At 46.6% G+C, this 27,122-nt stretch overlaps 1 protein-coding gene across 1 annotated transcript in view; it reads left to right on the top strand.

The window, feature by feature from the left end:
• The window catches only part of aox6 (aldehyde oxidase 6), a gene marked incomplete at both ends in the record, with an annotated part of 210,658 nt that overhangs the window by 59,354 nt on the left and 124,182 nt on the right, over positions 1-27,122 (top strand). The window contains 6 exons of the mRNA XM_084324231.1: positions 1,240-1,391; positions 2,567-2,660; positions 2,754-2,863; positions 8,526-8,710; positions 22,247-22,409; positions 24,529-24,612. Coding sequence (XP_084180357.1) covers positions 1,240-1,391; positions 2,567-2,660; positions 2,754-2,863; positions 8,526-8,710; positions 22,247-22,409; positions 24,529-24,612 — 788 coding nt within the window. The remainder of the gene's footprint in view (positions 1-1,239; positions 1,392-2,566; positions 2,661-2,753; positions 2,864-8,525; positions 8,711-22,246; positions 22,410-24,528; positions 24,613-27,122) is intronic.

Raw genomic sequence — 27,122 nt, 5'->3', positions numbered from 1 at the left:
AGGTGGTCATTTGATGCGCGGCCTGTAAAAAGACGCTCGCCTGACATTGTCATGTAACTCGAGAACAGAGGCACGGAATTGGTCGAGTCAGGTGGCATTCGAAAGGCGGAAAATTCAAGTTTTGAACGGTATATTATATGTTCGGTGACAAATACCGATTTCGAGCCGGTGCGTGGTAAGATGTTAAAACCTCTTTTTGGCCAACAGCTAGGCTAGCTGGTTCATATTCCACTTAAGTTAGGCTAGCTTGCAGGCGGTTAGCTTTCCACTGAACGCAGAGGGAGGGAATTGGTGTCTCCTTCTTGTCTGACTCTGTAGAAGACGGTAAGCACATTTTCCATTAGGGCTGTCACGATTCGTCGACCTAGTCGACGCTGTCGATGACAAAATTGTCGATTTGCATATTCATGATCGACGCGTCGTTTGTATGTGCCTTTTGCTGTGGAAATGGCAGACGTTCAAAGTCATAACATGCGCAACATGTAATCTAACTAATGCACAGTGAATCACGTTCAAAATAGAATTAACTTCTCTTAGACCACTATTCGTGATTCTGCCTAGAGCCAGGACTCGACAGTCACATAACTTCCGTGTTTCGCTCCAGCTGGAAGCGAGGGGCTGAGCCGGATACCCACACTTTACAGTTTAGAAGCAGCTCGGCAGCTCTTAGGCCCTGCGTTCTACAGCCTGTGATGACTCCTCTTGGGAGTTGTGCTGTTTCTATGTAAACTCCGGGTCCAATAAATGCGTCTTTAATATGCTTCATATCCTCGCCATTACTATATATGCCTGTCGCGGTTAAAAACCTTTTTAACTAAATAACCCTCAGGGGTGTGGGTCGGTGCTGGGAGATCAGGGTTCTCTCCTCAGGGGTGTGGGTCGGTGCTGAGAGCTCAGGGTTCTCTCCTCAGGGGTGTGGGTCGGTGCTGAGAGCTCAGGGTTCTCTCCTCAGGGGTGTGGGTCGGTGCTGAGAGATCAGGGTTCTCTCCACAGGGGTGTGGGTCGGTGCTGAGAGATCAGGGTTCTCTCCTCAGGGGTGTGGGTCGGTGCTGAGAGCTCAGGGTTCTCTCCTCAGGGGTGTGGGTCGGTGCTGAGAGATCAGGGTTCTCTCCTCAGGGGTGTGGGTCGGTGCTGAGAGATCAGGGTTCTCTACTCAGGGGTGTGGGTCGGTGCTGAGAGATCAGGGTTCTCTACTCAGGGGTGTGGGTCGGTGCTGAGAGCTCAGGGTTCTCTCCACAGGGGTGTGGGTCGGTGCCGGCTGCAGTCTGTCGGGGCTGAAGTCCCTGCTGGAAGGGTTGGTGGTGCAGCTGCCCCTGGAGAAGACGGAGCTGTTCAGAGCCCTGCTACACCAGCTGGGCAACCTGGCAGGAGAGCAGATCCGCAACGTGGCCGTGAGTCTGCCCTTTTCTAATCCACGGCGCGTATTCGCAGCCAAGAACCTGTACTGTTGAAAATGTTTAATTTTTTTTCTCCCCTCAAATGGCAAAAAAATCGCTGGCACAGATCGAGGGCCGTATTGTTCGAGACGATATGAATACAGCCCTTGTCCCCTCAGGCACGGCTGATCAGAGCCCACATTTTCCATGTAATTTCACTGACGTTACATTACCTTTTTATATTCTGGCCTGGCTGTACAAGACGCTAAACCAAGGTCCTGACTGAATCTTAGTCATTAAAGAACCCAGGACGCCTATCGTAAAGACTAGGGGGCTCCCCGACGTTCCTGGCCAAATTCCCAATCAGGTCTCTGACATCAAGGCCACCTAATCATCCCTTCCCCTTAATTGGCTGATATCAATCCCTGTCTCCTGAGCCGTTCAGCCATTGTGTGTAGTGTGCTGTGTGCCGGGGGCCAGTGTATGGCATTGAGCCTGCGTAGCCCAAGGTTGGGTGCTACCAGTGGTGGTGAAGGAGGCAATTTCCACCCTACATTGTGGGGAGCGCTTTGAGTGTCTAGAAAAGGACTATATGAATGTAATGAATTATTATTATTACCTTTTTATATTCAGGCCACAGTGTATTTGTAACTGTGGGTCATGTGGGTCAAGGCGGCAAGGCACTGACATTCAATACAATGAAATCAAAACTGAATAATGAATCAGTAAAATGATTGAATGTTATTATTATTATTATTATTATTATTATTATTATTATTATTATTATTATTATTATTATTATTATTATTATTATTATTATTATTATTATTATTATTATTATTATTATTATTATTATTTATTATTATTATTATTATTATTATTATTATTATTATTATTATTATTATTATTATTATTATTATTATTATTATTATTATTATTATTATTATTATTATTATTATTATTATTATTATTATTATTATTATTATTATTATTATTATTTTTTTTTTTTTTTTTTTTTTTTTTTTTTTTTTTATTATTATTATTATTATTATTATTATTATTATTATTATTATTATTATTATTATTATTATTATTATTATTATTATTATTATTATTATTATTATTATTATTATTATTATTATTATTATTATTATTGAGTAACAGTCTTCTGTGTTTCTCTTTGGGTTTAGTCCCTTGGGGGCAACATTGCAAGCGCATACCCAAATTCTGACTTGAATCCTGTTCTGGCTGCCGGGAACTGCAAATTAAGTGTCATTTCGAACGGTGAGTGGTCAGTATTTGGTTGCAGAGGTGGATATGCTTGTCATCAATCCTGATTACTGAAACGTGATCTGCATATATTGTCCTGTACACCAGGAGGAAGACGAGAGATTCCCCTGAATAAAGATTTCTTCGTGGGATTTGGAAAAACCATCCTTAGGCCAGACGAGGTGGTTGTCTCTGTGTTCATCCCTGTGTCCAGAAAGGTAACCTGATGAACTGATCTAGGATCTGGGATCAAGTCCCCTTGTCCACATGTCGTTCACTATAATCTGATTAAATACTACATTTAGGGGGGGCAGGTGGCGCACGGAGATTACGTTCGTCACCAACACCGGGAGACACTAGGATTCGCCTGTTCGAATCCAGCTCCCGGCGTTGCTATCAGCTTGGCTGTCCTCTCACGCTGATACAATTGGCTGTATCAGGGGGTGGGAAGCTGAAGGGTGGGTCCTGGGCGTTGTGGACAGCGACCCCTACAGTTCGGTCGGGGCGCCTGCTCAGCGAGGGTTGGATCTGAGGAGAGATAGTGTGGCCTCCCACACGCTACACTCTCCCCGGTGAGAACCTGCGCGGCCAGGTTGCGTGTACCTGTTCCGCAACAGTAAGTGACTTCCGGGGTAGGCCTGATTGGCCCCGACAGGCACGTGACGCGGCAAACTCAGGACGCGCAACGAGGCTGCTGAGAGCTGTCGCGCGGAAATAGGCTGTCTATTGCCATTCTCTAACACAAACTCTAACCTTAACCAGCTCCTTAACAGCGCCTAAACTTAACCGTTCTAACCTTAACCAACTCCGAAACAATGCCTAACCTTAACCTTAACCTTAACCATGCCTAACCTTAACCATAGAAAGAATATTGCCATTCTCTAAGACAAACTCTAACCTTAACCAGCTCCTTAACAGCGCCTAAACTTAACCGTTCTAACCTTAACCAACTCCGAAACAATGCCTAACCTTAACCTTAACCATAACCATGCCTAACCTTAACCGGCGAAAGAATACACGTTAAAAAAAAAATCACGTAAAAAAAAAGAAGATTTGATGGGATTCGAACTCACCAACAACGGACCGCAGGATCACAGGACCGCTTCTCTGCCAGGTGAGCTATAGCGCCGAATGAGAGTCATGGCGTATTTGGACGGTTACGTAATTCCGTAAGCTCTGCCACTCGGCTCCGCGGAGCGTGCCGCGCGGCAGAGAAAGTTGCGCGTCACGTGCCTGTCGGGGCCAATCAGGCCTACCCCGGAAGTCACTTACTGTTGCGGAACAGCTACACGCGGCCAGGTTGGCCTGCCCCAGGCTGCACATGCGTCGGAGGAAAGCATGTGACAGTCTCCGGTCTCCCGGACCAACAGTAGGGGAAAGTATGCAACAACCAGGAAGGGTGGGATGGGAGAAAAATCGGGAAAAAGGAGGGGAAGAAAGATAATAATAAAAAAAAAAAAAAAATACTACATTTATCATTACTCTTTATGGCATTCAGCAGATGCTCTTATCCAGAGCAGTGTATGAATACACCAGTAAAATAACCTCTAACGCCAACAGGGCCAAAAGGAGTATTGAAGGCAAATCAACAGTGCCCAGCATGTCGTATAAGAATAGATGTAAAAATAAAAAGGAGATGAACCTATTGGAACTTATGCGACCCGTACTAGCGACCGGCTGGTTCTTAGGGTCCCGAGCTCTGAACTCGGTTTTTAAATCGATGCGCCAAACATTTGGAATGACCTCCAACTCGCTCTAAAGTCTAAAGTCTAAAGTTTTTTTCCAACATTTACATAATGAGTATGATTTCAGTCAACTCAAGAATTAATAAATTTTGATTGTGTTATGTGATTCTGTTTGTTTATTTGTATTTTCTGTCGATTGTAAACTTGTTGCTATAAACAAGGGAAACCTCTGTGTCCTACGAAAATAACGGTTTGAAATTAAATTATAAAAAAAATATATATAAGTAGCCCAGTGAATAAGTACTGAAGGACTTTCTGAAATATCAGTTGCTGAATTGATTTAGGATTTGCAGTACTCTCTTAACACATTGGCGGCCACTGGGATGCGTCTAATATCACTCTAGACGACCAGCATATGTAAACAGACTTGGGGCTGTGTGTAGAGCTAAATCTATACTTTATAGTATTGCTATCTGTCCATTCTCATTGTCAATTGAGACCATAAACCGTCCCTTCAAAATGGCTTAAAGACATCTTTTTTCATCAATACGTTCTAATTTTATAGCGCCGTGAATATAAGCGTTATACGGGATTCCGGCTAGGATATTTCCTGGAAGGCTAGATAAAGGGCTAATAGCTACTAACGTTATATCCAATGGCATTTCCGTTATACATAAGCTACAGTTAAAACTCAAACTGCATATGATCGGCATATCAGCATGAATGCATGAAAGGGGGGGGGGGGGGGGGGGGGTGGCGGGGGACGTCGTTTCTTATTATTGATTACCAATAACCGTGTTCGTCTAAGTAGCCACATACGCTGATCGCCTGGTTGAGTATCATAACAAGGCCCGATCGGGCTGTAATTTACGTGAAAAAGATCTTACCATGAGCCGGTTGGATCCGCCTGAGCATTTCCCCCGTTATCGTCATTGGCTGATGATAAATCCCCTTATTGCATAGTGAAATCCGTGATCCAAAATGTATTCCAAGCTACAGGCTGCACATCCAGAACTCCATTGAAAGTAAAAAAAAATAATGCACCGTTCAGCCACAGGGCACACTGCATTATCGCAACAGTGCCCCTAAGAGGATCTGGCCGGTAATGCACTTTGTCGAATTCAAAGAGTAGGGTACATCTGCAGTGCAGCTCGGCGACCTTGAATAGGTTATTAAAATGGAATAAAAGCCAAAACAACTTGCTACGGATATATCCGTCCTTCTGTCCTTTAAGCATGGATTCGAAACACGGATATATACGTGGCCCGTCCCGAATGTGTTAACATGTTGTCAGTTATTGCAGGGGTTCCCAAACTTTTCAGGCCGCGACCCAAAAATAACGGGGTTAGAGAGCCGCGACCCCCACTATTATAGGAGGTAATTTCCTTTTTTTTTTTTTTTTTTTTAATATTACATTTTTATTAAATTTTTTTTTTATAAATGGAAATGGTTGAAACATGCACACGTTCAAACGCACACACACTAATAAGCATTGGAGGCTTTTAACCAGGGCCGGACTGGGGAAATCATTCAGGCCAGGAAATATAGTGCAAAATATAGCCCCAGTCAGGCCACTTTTTAAGCAGGGGGTCTGGGGGTCCCCCACCAGGACATTTCTTGTTACAAAGACTTCATTTCCTGCATTCTGGTGCAGGCATTTTTTTTGTTTGTACATCACAAATTATTGTTAAAAAACAGGCTAGCATATGTATGATTAGCAACAACACTGATTTTGATGGATTTTCAGTTTTTTTGTAATGTCAGATTGAAAATAATACAATCTTTTATTCAACTTCAGCCCTGATCATAACACCACATATTAATTTTATAATTCTAACCCTTTAAATGCCAGTGTGTGTGATCGCATATATTTGCAATATATCAAATGCAAAGTAGATTTTTCTGGGGGGGATTATTACAGGCTAGCATGTATCAATGATTAGCAACAACAGTTTTTTGTAAGGGTCCCGCCTCCACCAATCACATGCGGCTCCTTTTGTGTGTGTGTGTGAGAGCAAGAGAGAGAGATAGTTCTCCAACGTGTGTGAGTTGCAGTGATCTCCTGGTTGTTCCCCACCTAGGTTATCTAACTATTGCGCTACTGCAACTAGAAACACTGTCCTGGCCTGCTTCTAAGTTCAGTGGCCTGACTGCAATTATTTTTTTTCAATTTCTTTTGGATTTCTTTGGATTTTTTTTTTTAATCATCTAGCGACACCCCCTCCCCCGCGGCGGCTCGCAACCCTCCTGTGGGTCGCGACCCCGACTTTGGGAACCCCTGAGTTATTGCATTAGCAAACACTGCAACAAGGAAACTATAAAAGAAGAAGAGTCATCACGTCATTGTGTATGTAGCACATTGATTGAATGAATTGGTTCTACTTTCAGTTCGGCCGTCACAATCTCCTTCTTTATGACCACAGGTTATTACTTCAGATGTCAGAATTATCGACAATGTGTTGTTAACTAGCTGACATTTGATATAATATTGGTTGATTTATTTATATGAATATTTATTTGAATACAGGCTACAATATAATATGCCACCAAGCAGAGCATAGAATGCAGGATGCTGGTTTTCTGACGTGACTGTAACTGAGGGGTACAATTCCCTGACTGTATTGATAAGTATGGTATTATTAAACCACTACCTCTTGTACTTTAACTTCTGGCCATCCAGTACATGATATAGATATGATGAACACTTTCCCACCTGATGAAACGAAGTCCACACAAATGTACAAATCGAATATTTTATATAGCAAAGGGTATATACAACGTTCACTTGATGACATTTATGATTTGAAATGCACTTGTATGGCAAATGAGTATTCGTAGGTAAATCAACATTGAATGTCCAATCTCTGGTTACGCAGGGAGTAAGTATACAACCCGGTTCTTTAGGGAACTATAGCGATGGTACTTAAATGATTATAGCTGGATACACTAAGGGGGGGGGGGGTCCCGCTGGTTGTAAGACAGTAGGAGGGGGGGGTTAGAAGAGCCGCTGGCGGTATCCCATCTGGCCGACGATTTCTTGGGAGAATTCAGAGTCCTGAACACGATGCCCACAGAACCTCGGTCCGCAGATGAATACAGCTGGACCCTCTGGTGGACGGTAGCTGCCGGTCCACAACGGAGAGACGTGAGGCGACCTCACTGGTGTAGAGCGCCGTCTCACCTGGACTCCTCTCCGGGGGGTAGTTCCAACACTCAGCAGTGTTGGCCGTTATCCATAGAATAATCAAAGCACCCAAAGCATGTAGATAATCCAAGCCGTGGAAGGCTCGCCGTCGTCCGGGTAAAGTAATCCAATGTACAGGTCCACTCGTCCTGGCCCGGAGCTCCTCGGATGCAAGCACCACAAGTGGTCTGCCCAGCCTGGTTAAGACTCCAGATAACGTCAGGAACGATGGGGGTGCTGCTCACTTTATAACTCTAACCGAACGATGCACCATACATAATAGACTATTATTAGCTTAATAGAAATACGTCCAACTCGACGGTATAGTGCCAAACTATGACAATTCAACTATTAATCCACACGATATCTCAATGCCTATTCTGAGGCCAAGTAGGCCTTACTGCACCACACGTGCGTCGTGGGTGAGGCTTCGCGTCTGTTACTAGGTTGGAGGGTAAAGAACTAATGGACTAAAAGGAAGTTCTACTTTACTTGCGCCATATATATATGCGCTGTGAACAAATAGTACCATTCGTATTTCGCCAGACGTATTCCTACGCGGAACCGGGCTTGCCACGACATGTTGGTCGGCACGATTGAACTTGAACCTAGGGGTATGGCTGCTGGCGCCAGGTTCTCGTCCAATGGTAGAATGAAACTATTATGGGCTGTTTAGTAGACTAAAGGGATATTCAGTGCATATTGTACAAGGAATATACAGGGGATATCAAACGATATACAAATACTATTAAATATATATCCATAAATAAATATATATATTCGGTTTAATCTGATCCTTCACAACAGTGACCCTTCCTTATTTTATTGTTTCCTTGCCATGCAATAGGAAATACATTTATTTTATCTTTTTTTAATGTTATTGTTGTCACTTTGAAAGCGTCTATACGGTATGTTTCTAAATGCAAATCTTTAACATGAAAAAGGACCCTGCCCTTCCACAACATCAATATAAGAATTAACCGTTTAAAGTGAGCCTTGTGTCTCTTGAAGGGGGAGTTTGTGCGAGCCTTCCGCCAGGCCCCGCGGAAGGAAAACGCCCTGGCTACGGTAACCACAGGGATGAGGGCGCTGTTCGCCGAGGGCTCTAGCACGGTGCAGGAACTCAGTATCTTCTACGGTGGCGTGGGACCGCGCACAGTTAGTGCCACCAAGACCTGCGCAGCGATCACCGGAAGGTGAGCATGACGTTCTCCACCCGCGCTGGCAGGATCTGAGGGAGTTAAAAGGGGAAACGCCAACCATTTGAAGAATACACGCATCTTCTTCCCGTTGCAGCAGGGCAGTCGAGTTAGATATGTCCAACACTTTGTGCCTCATGTTGGAGAATCGGATCGCAAGAATATTTCTTCTTTCTTCCATATTATCACAGTTTGAATGTTTAAGAACATATTTACTGTAACGGCTAACGGTTATAGTATCTTCTTGGGGCACAAGTCTTGAGTTTGGGGGCAGAGTCACATTCACATTAGAATCACATGAGTGGCTTCGTTGGCTAATCACCAGCCTGTTACGGTCCAACTGGTAGACTCTAGCGCAGAGAGACGGGCAAGACAACAGAACGGGTTCCAAGGGTTCTAATGTAAGAGGAGCGGGGTCCAGGTGGAGGTAGAGCAGGAGCAGACAGGTGGAGGTAGAGGAGGAGCAGACAGGTGGAGGTAGAGGAGGAGCAGACAGGTGGAGGTAGAGGAGGAGAGACAGGTGGAGGTAGAGGAGGAGAGACAGGTGGAGGTAGAGCAGGAGCAGACAGGTGGAGGTAGAGGAGGAGCAGACAGGTGGAGGTAGAGGAGGAGCAGACAGGTGGAGGTAGAGGAGGAGCAGACAGGTGGAGGTAGAGGAGGAGCAGACAGGTGGAGGTAGAGGAGGAGCAGACAGGTGGAGGTAGAGGAGGAGAGACAGGTGGAGGTAGAGGAGGAGCAGACAGGTGTTTAAGTTTAAGTTTATGTTTAACATTTACATTTACATTTAGTCATTTAGCTGACGCTTTTATCCAAAGCGACTTACAAGTTCTGTACGACAAGCCATCAGGAAGGGCACAACTCTATCAGCTGAGCAACAATGTTCATCAAAGTGTTGAGTGCTACAGTGTAGGTTAGTTTATTAGGACAAGTGCATGACAGTACGGTTAGTTAGGGTTAGATTTTTTTTATTGTTTTTTATTTTATTTTTTATTTTTTTTTAATTCAGATAATGGTTGAAGAAGTGCGTCTTTAGTCGACGGCGAAAGATTGGACGTGATTCGGCTGTCCTAACTGGGGTGGGTAGTTCATTCCACCATTGTGGGGCAAGGACTGAGAATAGGCGACTTCTCTTTGATGACCCTCCCGGAGCTTGGATAGGAGTAGGTCTGAGGCGGCCAGAAGATGCAGAGCGTAGGGGTCTTGAGGGTGTGTAGTTAGAGACCATTGACCGGAGGTAGGCGGGAGCGGTTCCCTTTGCCGCACGGTATGCTAGGTCGAGGGCCTTGAAGCGGATTCGTGCAGCAATGGGGAGCCAGTGCAGGTCCCTAAGAAGTGGGGTGACATGGGCCGACTTCGGTAGGTTTGAGATCAGGCGGGCTGCTGCGTTCTGAATGAGTTGAAGAGGCTTAGTGGCAGTGGCCGGGAGGCCAGCGAGCAGTGCATTGCAGTAGTCGAGGCGGGAGATGACTGTTGATTGGACGAGGAGTTGGGTGGCTTCTTTTGTCAGGAAGGGGCGTATCCTTCTGACGTTGCTCAGGAGGAATCGGCAGGTTCTGGTCGTCGCTGCGATGTGAGCAGAGAAGTTCAACTGGTCGTCGAGGACAACACCAAGGTTCTTGGCGGTCGGGGACGCAGTCACAGCTGCATTCTCAACTGTGATTGAAAGGTCGGTTAGGGGGGAGGATTTGGCCGGCAGGTGGAGCAATTCTGTTTTGCTTAGGTTCAGTTTGAGGTGGTTGGACGTCATCCAGGCTGAGATGTCGGACAGACAGGCCGAGATCCGCTCAGAGACGTGGATATCTGAGGGAGGGAAGGAGAGGAAGAGTTGAGTATCGTCGGCATAACAATGGTAGGAGAAGCCATGAGACGTGATAATGTTACCCAGTGATTTAGTGTAGAGGGAGAAGAGAAGGGGTCCTAAAACCGAGCCCTGGGGGACACCCGTCCGCAGGGGGCGGGTGGCCGACAGGGTCCCTCTCCATGACACTTGGTAGGAGCGGTCATTGAGGTATGATGACAGCCATGTCAGCGCAGAGCCAGTTTATGTTTAAGTTTATTTGGATCCCCATTAGCCACAGCAGTGCTGGGGCTATTCTTCCTGGGGTCCATAACACATAAAATACAGTTACAGACGTATACACTCACAACATTTACATGTCATACAGACAATTAAAACAACAATAAAAACCCTTATACACTCATAACATTTACATGACATACAGACCATTAAAACAACAATAAAAACCCTTATACACTCAACATTTACATGTCATACAGACAATTAAAACAACAGTAAAAACCCTAATCAAATTCATAATACAATATAAAAATACAAAATTATACAATATTTTAATAATATATCCCTATCAGACACATGCCTTTTCATCCATATATACCTATCTCTTTATCAGACACATACATTTTAATTTACGTACACACTATCTATTAGGGAATGTCAATTTCTTTGGTTGAAAATGTTGTTTTACCACGATTTTGAAACGGCATTTACTATTCTCCTGCTTAACATGTCTGGGAAGAGAGTTCCATTCCTGCATACCACGGAACATGACAGTTCGCTTCATTGCATTCGACCTCACTTTTGGAAGTGTAAAACCTCGTGCAGAAGCATGTCTGGTGGAATGGTTGTGTCTGTCAAGACTTATTGATAAATTGTTATATAAAATTGAGGGGATCTTTGTAACAAAAATATTCCTAGTGAATACAAGGAGTGAGCAGAGTAATTTATGTTTGACAAGTAACCAAGTTAAACAACTGTGCATCGCTGCAACATTAGTTCTGTACTCACAGCGAAGCGCTATACGTGCTGCTTTGTTTTGTACCATTTGTAATTTTTTCAGTTTACTCGTCGTTACATTCGACCATACTGCAGGACAATAGTCAAGATTTGACAAAACCAGAGCTTGAATGACCTGTTTGATAGAATTTAGTGGTAACAAATGAGCACATCTTTTAACAACAGAAATCCCTCTTCCCATTTTCACTACTATATTGTTTATATGGTGTGACCATGACAATTTACTGTCTAATGTTACCCCTAGGAGTTTAGTCTCCTGGACTTGATTAATTACCACATCACTTATCAAAAGTTTCAAGACTGGGTTCGTTCTTAGAGTATGGTTTGAACCGAAAATGATGCTACTTGTCTTTGATATGTTTAGAACTAGTTTGTTATTCTTTATCCATTCCATCACTGATTGCAACTCTGCCTTTAGGACCGTATTTAATTCATTGGCTGTTGAGGCTGATGTGTAAATCGTTGAATCATCCGCATACATAGAAATATAGGACTTATTTAGGACAAGAGGCATGTCATTTGTAAATATGGTGTAGAGCAAAGGTGGAGGTAGAGGAGGAGCAGACAGGTGGAGGTAGAGGAGGAGAGACAGGTGGAGGTAGAGGAGGAGATACAGGTGGATGTAGAGGGGGAGCAGACAGGTGGAGGTAGAGGAGGAGCAGACAGGTGGAGGTAGAGGAGGAGCAGACAGGTGGAGGTGTAGGAGGAGCAGACAGGTGGAGGTAGAGGAGGAGCAGACAGGTGGAGGTGGAGGAGGAGCAGACAGGTGGAGGTAGAGGAGGAGCAGACAGGTGGAGGTAGAGGAGGAGCAGACAGGTGGAGGTAGAGGAGGAGCAGACAGGTGGAGGTGGAGGAGGAGCAGACAGGTGGAGGTAGAGGAGGAGAGACAGGTGGAGGTAGAGGAGGAGCAGACAGGTGGAGGTAGAGGAGGAGAGACAGGTGGAGGTAGAGGAGGAGCAGACAGGTGGAGGTAGAGGAGGAGAGACAGGTGGAGGTAGAGGAGGAGCAGAGAGGTGGAGGTAGAGGAGGAGAGACAGGTGGAGGTAGAGCAGGAGAGACAGGTAGAGGTAGAGGAGGAGCAGACAGGTGGAGATAGAGGAGGAGCAGACAGGTGGAGGTAGAGGAGGAGAGACAGGTGGAGGTAGAGGAGGAGCAGACAGGTGGAGGTAGAGGAGGAGAGACAGGTGGAGGTAGAGGAGGAGCAGACAGGTGGAGGTAGAGGAGGAGAGACAGGTGGAGGTAGAGGAGGAGAGACAGGTGGAGGTAGAGGAGGAGCAGACAGGTGGAGGTAGAGGAGGAGAGACAGGTGGAGGTAGAGGAGGAGCAGACAGGTGGAGGTAGAGGAGGAGAGACAGGTGGAGGTAGAGGAGGAGAGACAGGTGGAGGTAGAGGAGGAGCAGACAGGTGGAGGTAGAGGAGGAGAGACAGGTGGAGGTAGAGGAGGAGCAGACAGGTGGAGGTAGAGGAGGAGAGACAGGTGGAGGTAGAGGAGGAGCAGACAGGTGGAGGTAGAGGAGGAGCAGACAGGTGGAGGTAGAGGAGGAGAGACAGGTGGAGGTAGAGGAGGAGCAGACAGGTGGAGGTAGAGGAGGAGCAGACAGGTGGAGGTAGAGGAGGAGAGACAGGTGGAGGTAGAGGTGGAGCAGACAGGTGGAGGTAGAGGAGGAGAGACAGGTGGAGGTAGAGGAGGAGCAGACAGGTGGAGGTAGAGGAGGAGAGACAGGTGGAGGTAGAGGAGGAGAGACAGGTGGAGGTAGAGGAGGAGCAGACAGGTGGAGGTAGAGGAGGAGAGACAGGTGGAGGTAGAGGAGGAGAGACATGTGGAGGTAGAGGAGGAGCAGACAGGTGGAGGTGGAGGAGGAGCAGACAGGTGGAGGTAGAGGAGGAGAGACAGGTGGAGGTAGAGGAGGAGCAGACAGGTGGAGGTAGAGGAGGAGCAGACAGGTGGAGGTAGAGGAGGAGAGACAGGTGGAGGTAGAGGAGGAGAGACAGGTGGAGGTAGAGGAGGAGCAGACAGGTGGAGGTAGAGGAGGAGCAGACAGGTGGAGGTAGAGGAGGAGAGACAGGTGGAGGTAGAGGAGGAGCAGACAGGTGGAGGTAGAGGAGGAGCAGACAGGTGGAGGTAGAGGGGGAGAGACAGGTGGAGGTAGAGGAGGAGAGACAGGTGGAGGTAGAGGAGGAGAGACAGGTGGAGGTAGAGGAGGAGAGACAGGTGGAGGTAGAGGAGGAGCAGACAGGTGGAGGTAGAGGAGGAGAGACAGGTGGAGGTAGAGGAGGAGAGACAGGTGGAGGTAGAGGAGGAGAGACAGGTGGAGGTAGAGGAGGAGCAGACAGGTGGAGGTAGAGGAGGAGAGACAGGTGGAGGTAGAGGAGGAGAGACAGGTGGAGGTAGATGAGGAGAGACAGGTGGAGGTAGAGGAGGAGCAGACAGGTGGAGGTAGAGCAGGAGCAGACAGGTGGAGGTAGAGGAGGAGAGACAGGTGGAGGTAGAGGAGGAGAGACAGGTGGAGGTAGAGGAGGAGCAGACAGGTGGAGGTAGAGGAGGAGAGACAGGTGGAGGTAGAGGAGGAGAGACAGGTGGAGGTAGAGGAGGAGCAGACAGGTGGAGGTAGAGGAGGAGCAGACAGGTGGAGGTAGAGGAGGAGAGACAGGTGGAGGTAGAGGAGGAGAGACAGGTGGAGGTAGAGGAGGAGAGACAGGTGGAGGTAGAGGAGGAGCAGACAGGTGGAGGTAGAGGAGGAGCAGACAGGTGGAGGTAGAGGAGGAGAGACAGGTGGAGGTAGAGGAGGAGCAGACAGGTGGAGGTAGAGGAGGATCAGACAGGTGGAGGTAGAGGAGGAGCAGACAGGTGGAGGTAGAGGAGGAGAGACAGGTGGAGGTAGAGGAGGAGAGACAGGTGGAGGTAGAGGAGGAGAGACAGGTGGAGGAGGAGGAGGAGAGACAGGTGGAGGTAGAGGAGGAGAGACAGGTGGAGGTAGAGGAGGAGAGACAGGTGGAGGTAGAGGAGAAGCAGACAGGTGGAGGTAGAGGAGGAAAGACAGGTGGAGGTAGAGGAGGAGAGACAGGTGGATGTAGAGGAAGAGCAGACAGGTGGAGGTAGAGGAGTAGCAGACAGGTGGAGGTAGAGGAGGAGCAGACAGGTGGAGGTAGAGGAGGAGAGACAGGTGGAGGTAGAGGAGGAGCAGACAGGTGGAGGTAGAGCAGGAGAGACAGGTGGAGGTAGAGGAGGAGCAGACAGGTGGAGGTAGAGGAGGAGAGACAGGTGGAGGTAGAGGAGGAGCAGACAGGTGGAGGTAGAGGAGGAGCAGACAGGTGGAGGTAGAGGAGGAGAGACAGGTGGAGGTAGAGGAGGAGCAGACAGGTGGAGGTAGAGGAGGAGAGACAGGTGGAGGTAGAGGAGGAGCAGACAGGTGGAGGTAGAGGAGGAGCAGACAGGTGGAGGTGGAGGAGGAGAGACAGGTGGAGGTAGAGGAGGAGCAGACAGGTGGAGGTAGAGGAGGAAAGACAGGTGGAGGTAGAGGAGGAGCAGACAGGTGGATGTAGAGGAGGAGCAGACAGGTGGAGGTAGAGGAGGAGCAGACAGGTGGAGGTAGAGGAGGAGCAGACAGGTGGAGGTAGAGGGGGAGAGACAGGTGGAGGTAGAGGAGGAGAGACAGGTGGAGGTAGAGGAGGAGAGACAGGTGGAGGTAGAGGAGGAGAGACAGGTGGAGGTAGAGGAGGAGCAGACAGGTGGAGGTAGAGGAGGAGAGACAGGTGGAGGTAGAGGAGGAGAGACAGGTGGAGGTAGAGGAGGAGAGACAGGTGGAGGTAGAGGAGGAGCAGACAGGTGGAGGTAGAGGAGGAGAGACAGGTGGAGGTAGAGGAGGAGAGACAGGTGGAGGTAGATGAGGAGAGACAGGTGGAGGTAGAGGAGGAGCAGACAGGTGGAGGTAGAGCAGGAGCAGACAGGTGGAGGTAGAGGAGGAGAGACAGGTGGAGGTAGAGGAGGAGAGACAGGTGGAGGTAGAGGAGGAGCAGACAGGTGGAGGTAGAGGAGGAGAGACAGGTGGAGGTAGAGGAGGAGAGACAGGTGGAGGTAGAGGAGGAGCAGACAGGTGGAGGTAGAGGAGGAGCAGACAGGTGGAGGTAGAGGAGGAGAGACAGGTGGAGGTAGAGGAGGAGAGACAGGTGGAGGTAGAGGAGGAGAGACAGGTGGAGGTAGAGGAGGAGCAGACAGGTGGAGGTAGAGGAGGAGCAGACAGGTGGAGGTAGAGGAGGAGAGACAGGTGGAGGTAGAGGAGGAGCAGACAGGTGGAGGTAGAGGAGGATCAGACAGGTGGAGGTAGAGGAGGAGCAGACAGGTGGAGGTAGAGGAGGAGAGACAGGTGGAGGTAGAGGAGGAGAGACAGGTGGAGGTAGAGGAGGAGAGACAGGTGGAGGAGGAGGAGGAGAGACAGGTGGAGGTAGAGGAGGAGAGACAGGTGGAGGTAGAGGAGGAGAGACAGGTGGAGGTAGAGGAGGAGCAGACAGGTGGAGGTAGAGGAGGAAAGACAGGTGGAGGTAGAGGAGGAGAGACAGGTGGATGTAGAGGAAGAGCAGACAGGTGGAGGTAGAGGAGTAGCAGACAGGTGGAGGTAGAGGAGGAGCAGACAGGTGGAGGTAGAGGAGGAGAGACAGGTGGAGGTAGAGGAGGAGCAGACAGGTGGAGGTAGAGCAGGAGAGACAGGTGGAGGTAGAGGAGGAGCAGACAGGTGGAGGTAGAGGAGGAGAGACAGGTGGAGGTAGAGGAGGAGCAGACAGGTGGAGGTAGAGGAGGAGCAGACAGGTGGAGGTAGAGGAGGAGAGACAGGTGGAGGTAGAGGAGGAGCAGACAGGTGGAGGTAGAGGAGGAGAGACAGGTGGAGGTAGAGGAGGAGCAGACAGGTGGAGGTAGAGGAGGAGCAGACAGGTGGAGGTGGAGGAGGAGAGACAGGTGGAGGTAGAGGAGGAGCAGACAGGTGGAGGTAGAGGAGGAAAGACAGGTGGAGGTAGAGGAGGAGCAGACAGGTGGATGTAGAGGAGGAGCAGACAGGTGGAGGTAGAGGAGGAGCAGACAGGTGGAGGTAGAGGAGGAGAGACAGGTGGAGGTAGAGGAGGAGCAGACAGGTGGAGGTAGAGGAGGAGAGACAGGTGGAGGTAGAGGAGGAGAGACAGGTGGAGGTAGAGGAGGAGAGACAGGTGGAGGTAGAGGAGGAGAGACAGGTGGAGGTAGAGGAGGAGAGACAGGTGGAGGTAGAGGAGGAGAGACAGGTGGAGGTAGATTCTATCCGCGCTGCGTCTATTCCAGGGGTTTGTTTGTTTGTTTGTTTGTTTATTAACACAGTTAAACAGAAGTAAAAACAATACATAATAAGTTATAACGATTGTGAAGGAGAAGTTAGAAGCCTAGAGGCTTATCAAGAACGTCCCCGTATGTTTTATAAAATCAAACATACAAAAATACAAAAATATGCATATTATAAAATACCAGAATACATTAAAAGATTCGTGTTAATACAAACATACATACACACAGTACACACATGGATATACTGTGTACATAATAATATATAACAACCCACCCACCTGCCTATAAACCTACCCACCCACATAACCAAATGCATACCTACATGTATGACCTGTTATCTATCTACTACTTTTGGATGAGAATTTTTTTGTAGTTTGCTTTAAAAATAAGCAGAGATGGAGATTTCCTCAGCATAGGATCAGCTGCATTCCAAAGATTGGACCCTCTATACCTCACTGAGAACTGCCTAAGTGAAGTACCACAATAAGGTATATGCAGGTCCCTGGACTGACGTGTAGCATATGAATGAACATCTGAATTAAAAGAAAAAAAACTATTAAAACCATTTGGTAGATTGTGATCATGAATGCATTTGTACACAAATATACATATCTGTAAAGAATTAACCTCAGACACAGTCAGAATGTTTAGTTTCTTGAAAAGAGGAGCAGATGGTTCAAATCGATCTGAGAGGGTTGCCAGTCTAACAAATCTTTTTTGAAGTAAAATAATTTTTTCAAGATGAGATGAATGAGTGCTAGCCCAAATTATGTTACAATAAGATATGTAAGGAAAGATAAGACTATAATACAGGATTAAAAAACAACTTCTATTTATCAATGAACACACCTTCCTAATTATACCTACTGACTTCATTGCTTTTTTACAAACATGATCAATGTGTTTTTTCCAATTTAGTTTATCATCAACTAGGATCCCTAAAAACTTTGTTGAAGTTACTTGTTTGATTTAGGTGTTACTGATTAATAGCTTTGCCTCCTTTTTCGAATAACTTTTACCTTTATTACAAAATACAATAAAATTAGATTTTTCTACATTTAACGATAGCTTATTAGTCTGGAACCAATCTGAGACACAAGATAAACCATCATTTGCTTCCCTAATTAATACTGCAAAATTCTCATGTGACATTATAATGTTGGTGTCATCAGCAAACAAGATCGAGAATACTCTATATTTTTTTTGGGGGGGGATTTTATAATTTTTTTACTTGCCAATGCAAGGGTTGCAAGGGTTGCGGCCCGTAGTTTGAGAACCGCTGGTCTATTCCATCAACACTGCGTCTCCATCTATTCAGCATTCGGTCTGAACGCACACACTTGGTTCAGTGTGGCCAACCCACCGCTGGCAGATTGGGGGGGGGAAAGAGAATCCATAATACCATGAAGTCTGTGTGAAAAGGGCTACTGACATATGACAGCTAATCCAGTGGGGGAGTGGTTAGGGCTGGACTATCTAGGGGCCATTGTTCACACCTAGTACCTGACTGCCGCAGTGTTAAAAATGCACACACTTTAGATTTTCTTTTCTCAGCTTTTGTCTGATCTGAGAATTGAGGTTTTGGAATAACAACAAAAAAAGAATCTTCTTAAAATATTTCAATGTGTGACCCATCATTTGAAAGCTTACATTTTTTTTTTTTTTTTATATATACTTTCTCTTTTTCCCCCTTTCTTTTTCCGTTTTTCTCCCATCCCAATGTTAGTCGTTATGCCAATTCCCAATCCCCTACCTGGTTGTTGCATGCTCTGCCCCCTACTGTCGGTCCGGGAGGGCGGAGACTATCACATGCTTCCTCCGACACATGTGTACCCAGCCCACCGCTTCTTTTCACCTGGCAGCGCGGACTCTCACTGGGGGAGTGTAACGTGTGGAAGGTCACACTACCTCCCCCAGGATCCGACCTCGCTGTGCAGGGGCCCCGACCGATCTGTAGGAGTCGCTGTTTTACAACGACGAGGACCCACCCTCGCCGGGTTTTCCCACCCTCTAACACTGCCAATTGTGTTTAGTATGGACGGTCGGCCACCCCGGAAGCACCACAGCTGGATTCGATCCCACTGTTTCTGTGGTGGTGGGCAGACGCTTAGACCACTGCGCCACCCGGCTGCCCTCATTCTTTACTTTCATGTGTAAAAATCTGATGGACTAAGAAAATTCCAAATTCCTTTTTTATCTACAGTACAATACACCTCCCCAAGAACATATTATGTGGATACACTCAGTTTAGATCTTACTTACATCAAATACATGATGTATTATAGCTTTAAATTTGTTCAAATCTGAGTTTGACTCTTATTGCGCAGTAGTTGATTATAAGATAAGATGATCCTTTATTAATCCCCTTGGGGGAAATTCAGGTGTCAACGCAGCATGGGAGGGGATGCAGAGTTTCATAGTCCTATACATTCCAGTATCTATATACACTAACACTATAGATACAATATAAATACAAAAAACAAGATAGTCCAGTGAGTGCACGTGGATGAGTCTCGAGTTCTCACGTCCCGAGTTCCGACAGTGATAGTGATAGTTCTGGCAGCAGAGCCGGCCGTCCGAGCCCTTGGTTGTAGAGCCTGATGGCTGCCGGTATAAAGGACCGGCCCAGGCGGTTTGTGGTGTGTCGGGGGGGGATGAGTCTTTGGCTGAACGTGCTCTTCATTCTGGCTAGCTCCTCGTAGAGGGTGGGAGGGGTTCTCCAGGATGGCTTCTAGCTTTTTCCTCATCCTCCTCTCAGCCACCACCTCTAGGTTATCCAGCTCAATAATAATAATAATAATAATAATAGATTTAATTTGTAATGCGCTTTACAGTTGCGGGGCAACTCTCAGAGCGCTACAGTTAAAGGGACTTAAAAGCTAACGAGAATAAAGGAAAGAAAGAATATAAAAATAGGCAAGACTAAAACATAAAATAGCAGAGAAACATAGAATAATAAAACTGATAAAATAAATTGGTAAAAGAACATAAAATGTGTGGAGCAAAAAATTTGATAAAAGGTCAACAGAAGGCTCTACTAAAAAGGTGGGTTTTGAGGCCTTTCTTAAAAACATCCACAGTCTGTGGTGCTCTCAGGTAGTCAGGGAGAGCATTCCACAGACTGGGAGCGGAGGAGCAAAAAGCCCGATCTCCCATAGTGCATAGATTTGTCCTTTGGTCGCTGGAGGAGGTTTGCCTGGCCAGAGCGGAGATGTCGAGAGGAGGAGTGAGGGGTGATGAGTTCTTTGAGGTATAGGGGGGCGTTTCCGTAGAGGCATTTGTGGGTGAGCAGGGAGACTTTGAACTCAATCCTGAGTGAGACAGGGAGCCAGTGAAGGGACTTGAGGATGGGGGTGATGTGGTGGTATTTCCGCACTCTCATCAGGATCCTAGCAGCGCTGTTTTGGATACATTGTAGCCTTTGGATGTTCTTGCTAGGAATCCCGATGAGGAGTGCGTTGCAGTAATCCAGCCTGGAGGAAACAAAGGCGTGGATGAGCTTTTCGGCATCTGACAGAGTGAGTGAGGGGCGTAGTTTGGCGATGTTTCTAAGGTGGTAGAAAGAATTTTTGTATAGTTGATTTATGTGTGCCTCAAAGGTCAGGTGAGGGTCCATTTTTACCCCTAGGTTGGTTATTGTTGGTGACAGGGTGATGTTTTGGCCGGAAAAGGTGATGGTGGTGATGGTGGATGAACGAACCTGGTGTGGGGTGCCAATGATAATGGCTTCAGTTTTGGAACTGTTTAGCTGTAAAAAGTTGTGCTTCATCCATGCCTTGGTCTCCTCCAGGCATGTGGTCAGCGTGGAAGATGGCAGAACTGTGGATGGGGTGGGGTTTATTTTTAGGTATAGTTGGGTGTCATCAGCGTAGCAGTGGAATGATATTCCATGCCGGCTGATGACAGAGCCAAGGGGGAGCATGTAGAGGGTGAATAGGGTGGGGCCGAGGACTGATCCTTGTGGGACAAGTGACATGATGGGTGTCAGACCCTGCCTCTCCCAAGGAGACATACTCCGTTCTTCCGGCGAGGTAGGATCTGAACCACTCAAGGACAGAGTCTGAAGGTCTGATGGTGGACTGGAGCCGGTGAAGGAGGATGTCATGATCGACGGTGTCGAAAGCTGCTGTGAGGTCAAGGAGGATGAGGAGGGAAGGAGAGCCAGCATCAGCCGTCATCAGTAGGTCGTTGGTGACCCTGACCAGGGCAGTTTCTGTGCTGTGGCCAGAGCTCACCACCCACTACGGCGCTAGCCTTCTTCACCAGCTTGCTGGATTTTTATGATTATGAAGACATTTCTTTCTTTCTTTCTTTCTCAGTTTGTTTTTGTTTTTATTTTGCACAGTTTAGAAATACACAAAGGCAATAATAATAATATACAGTGCAAGGAGAGGCATCACTATAAAAGTGATGGCAAACAGTGTGTGTGTGTGTGTGTGTGTGTGTGTGTGTGTGTAGGTGTGTGTGTGTGTGTGTGTGTGTGTGTGTGTGTGTGTGTGTGTGTGTGTGTGTGTGTGTGTGTGTGTGTGTGTGTGTGTGTGTGTGTGTGTGTGTGTGTGTGTGTGTGGCATGCATGTGTGTTTACAGAGGGCAGCAGTGTAATGTCACAGCGACATGGTCTGTACTTGACATTCCAATCGTCTGGCTCCACGTTGTCACATTGATTTATTCTCCAGAACAAGGTCACAATGACCAAGCTAGCAAAGAAAAGAAAAATCACTCAAAAATCCCTGACCAAAAATAGGTATATTTTCGTATATGTATGAGGTCTCCACTGATGTTAGGATTAAGATAACAGAAGATAAGGGTCAGGTATATAAGCAACTTTTTAGGTGGAAATGATGGCGAGGTCTGGCTTTGCCACTTGACCCAACAAGCGGTGACCCCAGCAGAGGACGTCAGCCAAGTAGGGCCAGCGGTGATGATGACCATGTCACCTCAATCAACTACAGTACACAAGGACAGCGGTCTTGTCTGTCAACCAGATTGACGGTCTTAAAGGGGAACACCACTCAGTTTCAGGGTAACACACTTTACTTAAAATGTGTTGCGAGAGGCATCATTAGCCAACTTTAGCACATAGGCACTATTACATTATAATACCAGAAAAATGTAATGTATTATACATGCATTGTTGCCCCCACAGACTCTGGACTAACCCCCTCCACTGACACACACACTGCCACTTTACTTTACTGCCATTATTTTAGTTTACATTATATTAGTTTACTGCCATATCTATCATCTCACTGCCACTTTACTGCCATTATTGTATCTTGTGTGTGTGTGTGTGTGTGTGTGTGTGTGTGTGTGTGTGTGTGTGTGTGTGTGTGTGTGTGTGTGTGTGTGTGTGTGTGTGTGTGTGTGTGTGTGTGTGTGTGTGTGTGTGTGTGTGTGTGTCCAATCCATCCAGGCCCTGGAGCGAGCAGACGCTGAGTGAGGCGTACACCGTCCTCCTGGATGAGATAGCCTTGCCTCCCTCGGCGCCCGGAGGCAAGGTGGACTTCCGGAGGTCCCTCACGCTCAGCCTGCTCTTCAAGTTCAACCTGCACATGCAGCAGCAGCTCCGAGAGATGGTGAGACGGGAGGGATGCGGGAGAACAACTGCTTGGATCTGTGACACCGTCTGTCTTCTTTATACATAGAAGGCGGTACGGTCTGTTATGTAGAAAGATCTATTACATCTCAGTCATTATTGGCCACAAAACCAAAGGATGAGTGTATTCAAGGTGGAACGCTGTATCAAAACCCTGAACTTTGAAACATCTGTGACAGCACAAATTCATAATTTTGCTTATGCCAGTGAAGCTGGTTATGGTACAGTGTCGTACCTGAGACTGAAAGATAAAGATAAAGGCGATAAGGTGCATGTTTCATTTCTTGCTGGAAAGGCCAGAGTTGCACCTCTGAAGCACATCACCATTCCTCGTTTGGAACTCGCAGCAGCAGTCCTTGCTGTCCGAATGGATGGCATGCTTCAAAGGGAACTACAGTGGCAACTGGAGAAGTCAGTGTTTTGGACCGATAGCACGACTGTCATCAAATACATCTCCAATGAAACCAGACGTTTTCATACGCTTGTTGCCAACAGAGTCACTGTAATCAGAGAAGCTACAGATGTTGACCAGTGGAAGTATGTGGGCTCCAAGGTCAATCCTGCTGATGAAGCGTCACGTGGATTGTGAGCTGAAGAATTTCTCACACATGGAAAATGGATTAAAGGCCCAGATTTCCTGTATTTGCCTGAAAATGAGTGGCCTACACTGGAAATGGATTCAGTGATTCCCATTGATGACCCGGAGGTCAAAAGAGAAGCAGCAGTGAATGCCATTGTTAAGGATTCAGAAAATCCAACAGACCATCTCATCAACTACTTCTCATCTTGGAAGACGCTTAAAACGTCTGTTGCCTGGTTCCTTGAACTTAAAATACTTCTGTTGCTTCTGAGTCAAAAAAGAAAGGAACTTAAAACTACCAAAGATGACAAAGATGCTGGAGTGAAAAGTACAGTTGAACAGAAACTTAAGAGCTTCAAAGCCACACTCTGTGGAAAACATTTGACTCCAGAAGATTGTGATGAAGCAGAAAGGGCAATAATTTGTTTTGTTCAGAAACACAGGTTCAAGAGTGAAATTGCCTGCCTCAAACATGGCTCGAATATTGTCTCCAAGGACAGCCCACTGTACAAGCTAGAGCCCAAACTGGAGGACGACATCCCCAGAGCTGGTGGTCGTTTGAACAGGTCTGCATTACCATCAGAAACCAAGCACCCTGTTATTCTTTCCAAAGACCTGCATGTCTCCCAGCTCATTTTACGTCATATCCATCAACAACTAGGACACGCTGGGAGGAACCACATGTTGTACAGACTTCGACAGAGGTATTGGATAATCAATGCCAATTCAGCTGCAAGGAAGACTATTACAGAGTGCATGGTGTGTAGACGGCACAGAGGAAAACTTGGGGAACAGAAAATGGCAGACCCTACCAGTGTGTGTTTTCTTAAATTTGTATAGAAATAAAACCCATTTAGTTTATTTTCACATAACAGTGTCCACGTTCATCAAATACAAAATGCGAATTAGTAAATTACTACCCATCAGTTACATGACATCTAACACATCAGTTCCATCCAACGCATATTGCTGGTGTAACGGAGGTCCGTGAGTAATATCCACAGTCACGATGGACTGTGTTGTGAAGTGACTGTGGCAGTAAGCGGTACTGCGAATTAAACTCACTCCCCCTTAAAAGAAAAGACACATAGACACGTTACCAAGCAGTGAATTCACCTCTTGGTATAGTGGTCTGTGATGTCGCCCGCGGTGCGGCTGACCCGGGTTCGAAACTCCCTCGGGGCATCGAAATTAATACACAACGCAGAGGAGTCACATACGATCGGTCACACTGGCATGAATAAGAACGATCCTGTTGGATCTGACCTTCATCTGAAAAAAGAAAGAAAGCTTCTTCCTTATCCTTGTACTTTTTCATTGTAAGCTACTTTGTAATTCCATTTTATTCTCAGGCTGTTGACAGCGGACTGTCCATGTATCCCCAATACCCCTCATGTGTGGCTACCTGCTGACGCTGCTAGAGCCTGAGCTCATTCTACTGTTCTTGGTGTAAGTCGCTCTGGGTAGGAGCGTCTGTCAAATGCCTGACACGTACTAATAACATCTATTTGATTTTCAGCATGTGATCACAGATGGCTTTCCTGAAGACAGTGGTATCCGGCCCTTGCCCAGGCAGATCCAGCCAAGCTTGCAGGAATTCCAGGTCAGATACTGGCACTCGTTCAGAACCAACCGAAGACTTTTTTTGTTTTGTTTGCTTGTTTAACCACTAATGTGGGGTTGATCCGTCTCGACAGAATCTTCATTAAAACGGTGGAGGTTCTGCCTTCTCTATCTGATTGTAAGGCAGTTACTCTGACCGCTTGGTGGTTGAGTTGGGGGAGGCGCTGGCTGTGCGCTAATCTGTCCGGACAGAAATGCAATTCAAGGGAAACATTTTCTATGCTCCTCTTAGGCCCCGTTTAGACGGAAACGCTAGCAGGTGAATCCGCAAAAATATTTTTTCGGATGTGCCTTTCGTTTATACGGAAACGGCGTTTTTACGGGGTGAAACCGCAAAAAAGTGAGACTACCTTCCAGGGTGGAATTCCTAGAAACGCAAAAGCTTTGCGCTCTCGTCTAAACTGTGAAACCGTATAAATCTGTTAAAACGATGACGAAAGGGTTGTCACGGCTCTGGTCGCGCGTACTGCTCACGTCACAGGTAGCAGGTATGCGCCAGTAGCCGAGACGTAAACAAAGCAAGTATGTCTGACTATATCAACGGAGATCACCTGAAGGCTACATTGGCAGTACTTTTAACCCTTTCACTGCCACACGACAGAAGGTTAACCCTTTACTATCACACAACCGGCTGTCGTGTGGCAGTGAAAGGGTTAAATACACAAGAATCTGTACCGCGGCGTGAGTGGACACACTATCTGTGAGTGACTCTGCTTTGGTACAATCACATTCCCCATCCACAGTCTGCGAATCAGAGGCAGAGTAGGGCGGGTCTTCACAGCACGTCATGTGACATATGCGCCAATCGTGTGACAGCGGGGTTCCGTCGTTACAGCGTCGTCTGCACGGAGAATTCCACCCCAAAACGCTTGTCTAAACGTAAAATTAAAAGTGAAACCGCAAGATGACTTTTGCGGTTTCTGTTCACAAAACGCTCGTCTAAACGTAGCCTTAGTCAATTAATCTGTCATTTTGGCTGTAGATGACCAAGACTTTGTTGTAATCTAGTGGCTAATTGTGCACTTTGTGATAAAAGCATCACATTTTGCACACAGCTAGGTGAGGTCTTTAGGACTGGGGGTAAGAGACAACATCTGTGATTGGCCTATAGCTGAAACCACTTCTAAAGACCTCCCATAACCCTCTAAAGCCCATGCGACACTATACATGTTTTGCAAAGCATTAAATATCTTTAGAACCGTTTCTGCTAAAGACTCACTTTAAATTGTATCTGGGAGATTATCTCCATCAAAATTGAGTCTCTGGCATAGGGCATAGAATCTTGAAATATCTAGATTGGTCGTTTTCTCTTCCGAATGCAGACTGCATTTAATCCACTGTATCTATCTATCTATATCTATATTAGGGCTGACCCCTATTAGTCGAATAGTCGACTAATCGATCGAAAGGAGCCGTAGTCGACTGCCAACCTCTTAGTCGCATACAACATTTTTTATATATATATTTTTTATCATTCTTTCCAAAAGAAAAGAGGCCTAGAAGCGTGGCTAATGCTAATGGCACGCATACCAGAGGCTAACTGCATAAGAAAACAGGCACAGAGGCACTGAAAGAGGATTTCACCCATCTAATGAACACACTAGACTAGACAAATATCAAGATGTATCCATCAGTGGACCAATTGCATGCTTTTGCAGAGGACAAGAAGCCTTCCGTTGAGTCCTTCAGACATTAACACATCCACCGCCAATCCCGTTGTACAGCGTGTTTGCCGGCCATGCGAATTCTGCCAAACCACGCTGTACAGCGATATTGAGATCATATTTCATTTTTTCGCCATGGCATTCATAATTCCGCCACCCAGCCTCTGGTGATACAGTGGGACCCTGCACAATAGTGCAACGCCTCAATACCGCCGCCTGGTGGATGATCGGGCGAGTTACAACCGGAAGTGGCCATCGGTGTATCTGGGAAATCCGTTCGGCAGTCACATATCGTTGTGGGACTACAGACAAACACTGGCGTGCATATGGATCGCTGCCATAACTCAATAATCGATATGATTTGGGTGTTTATTGCGCCATACAAACCGGAAATGGATCTAGTAGATCGACGTCAAATAAGTGGGATCTTTTTCCTCCAGTCTCATCGGCGAACGGTAAGAGGACAGTAACGTTACTTTCAGCTTGATTGTTTATTCTTTTCACTGCAAACCGCTCTGATCAATATATCACCCATACTACATAAAGCATTTACTGACGATCACGGAATTATAAACGACCCCCCCCCCTTTCATCCGCGCATGATGAATCATAACGTATACGATCATGTACAGTTGAATTTTTTAATATAGCGTGTATCGGCAATAAACGGCAGTTGATAATCTATATATGTGTTTATGCCTATAACTCACGTTCTATGAATTACTGCAGAAAACGATAAAAACATACATATTCTAGAAGGTATTTTTGGAAGAATCTATGAATGAAAAAGTATAACGTTCCTACATCCTGAACGATAGATGTTGAA

Source organism: Notolepis coatsorum (genome assembly GCF_963971535.1).
Source record: "Notolepis coatsorum genome assembly, chromosome: 1".
In the NCBI taxonomy this organism is placed as follows: Eukaryota; Metazoa; Chordata; class Actinopteri; order Aulopiformes; family Paralepididae; genus Notolepis; species Notolepis coatsorum.
Note: the sequence above shows the minus strand (reverse complement) of the source record. Positions and strands in the feature narration are given on the sequence as shown.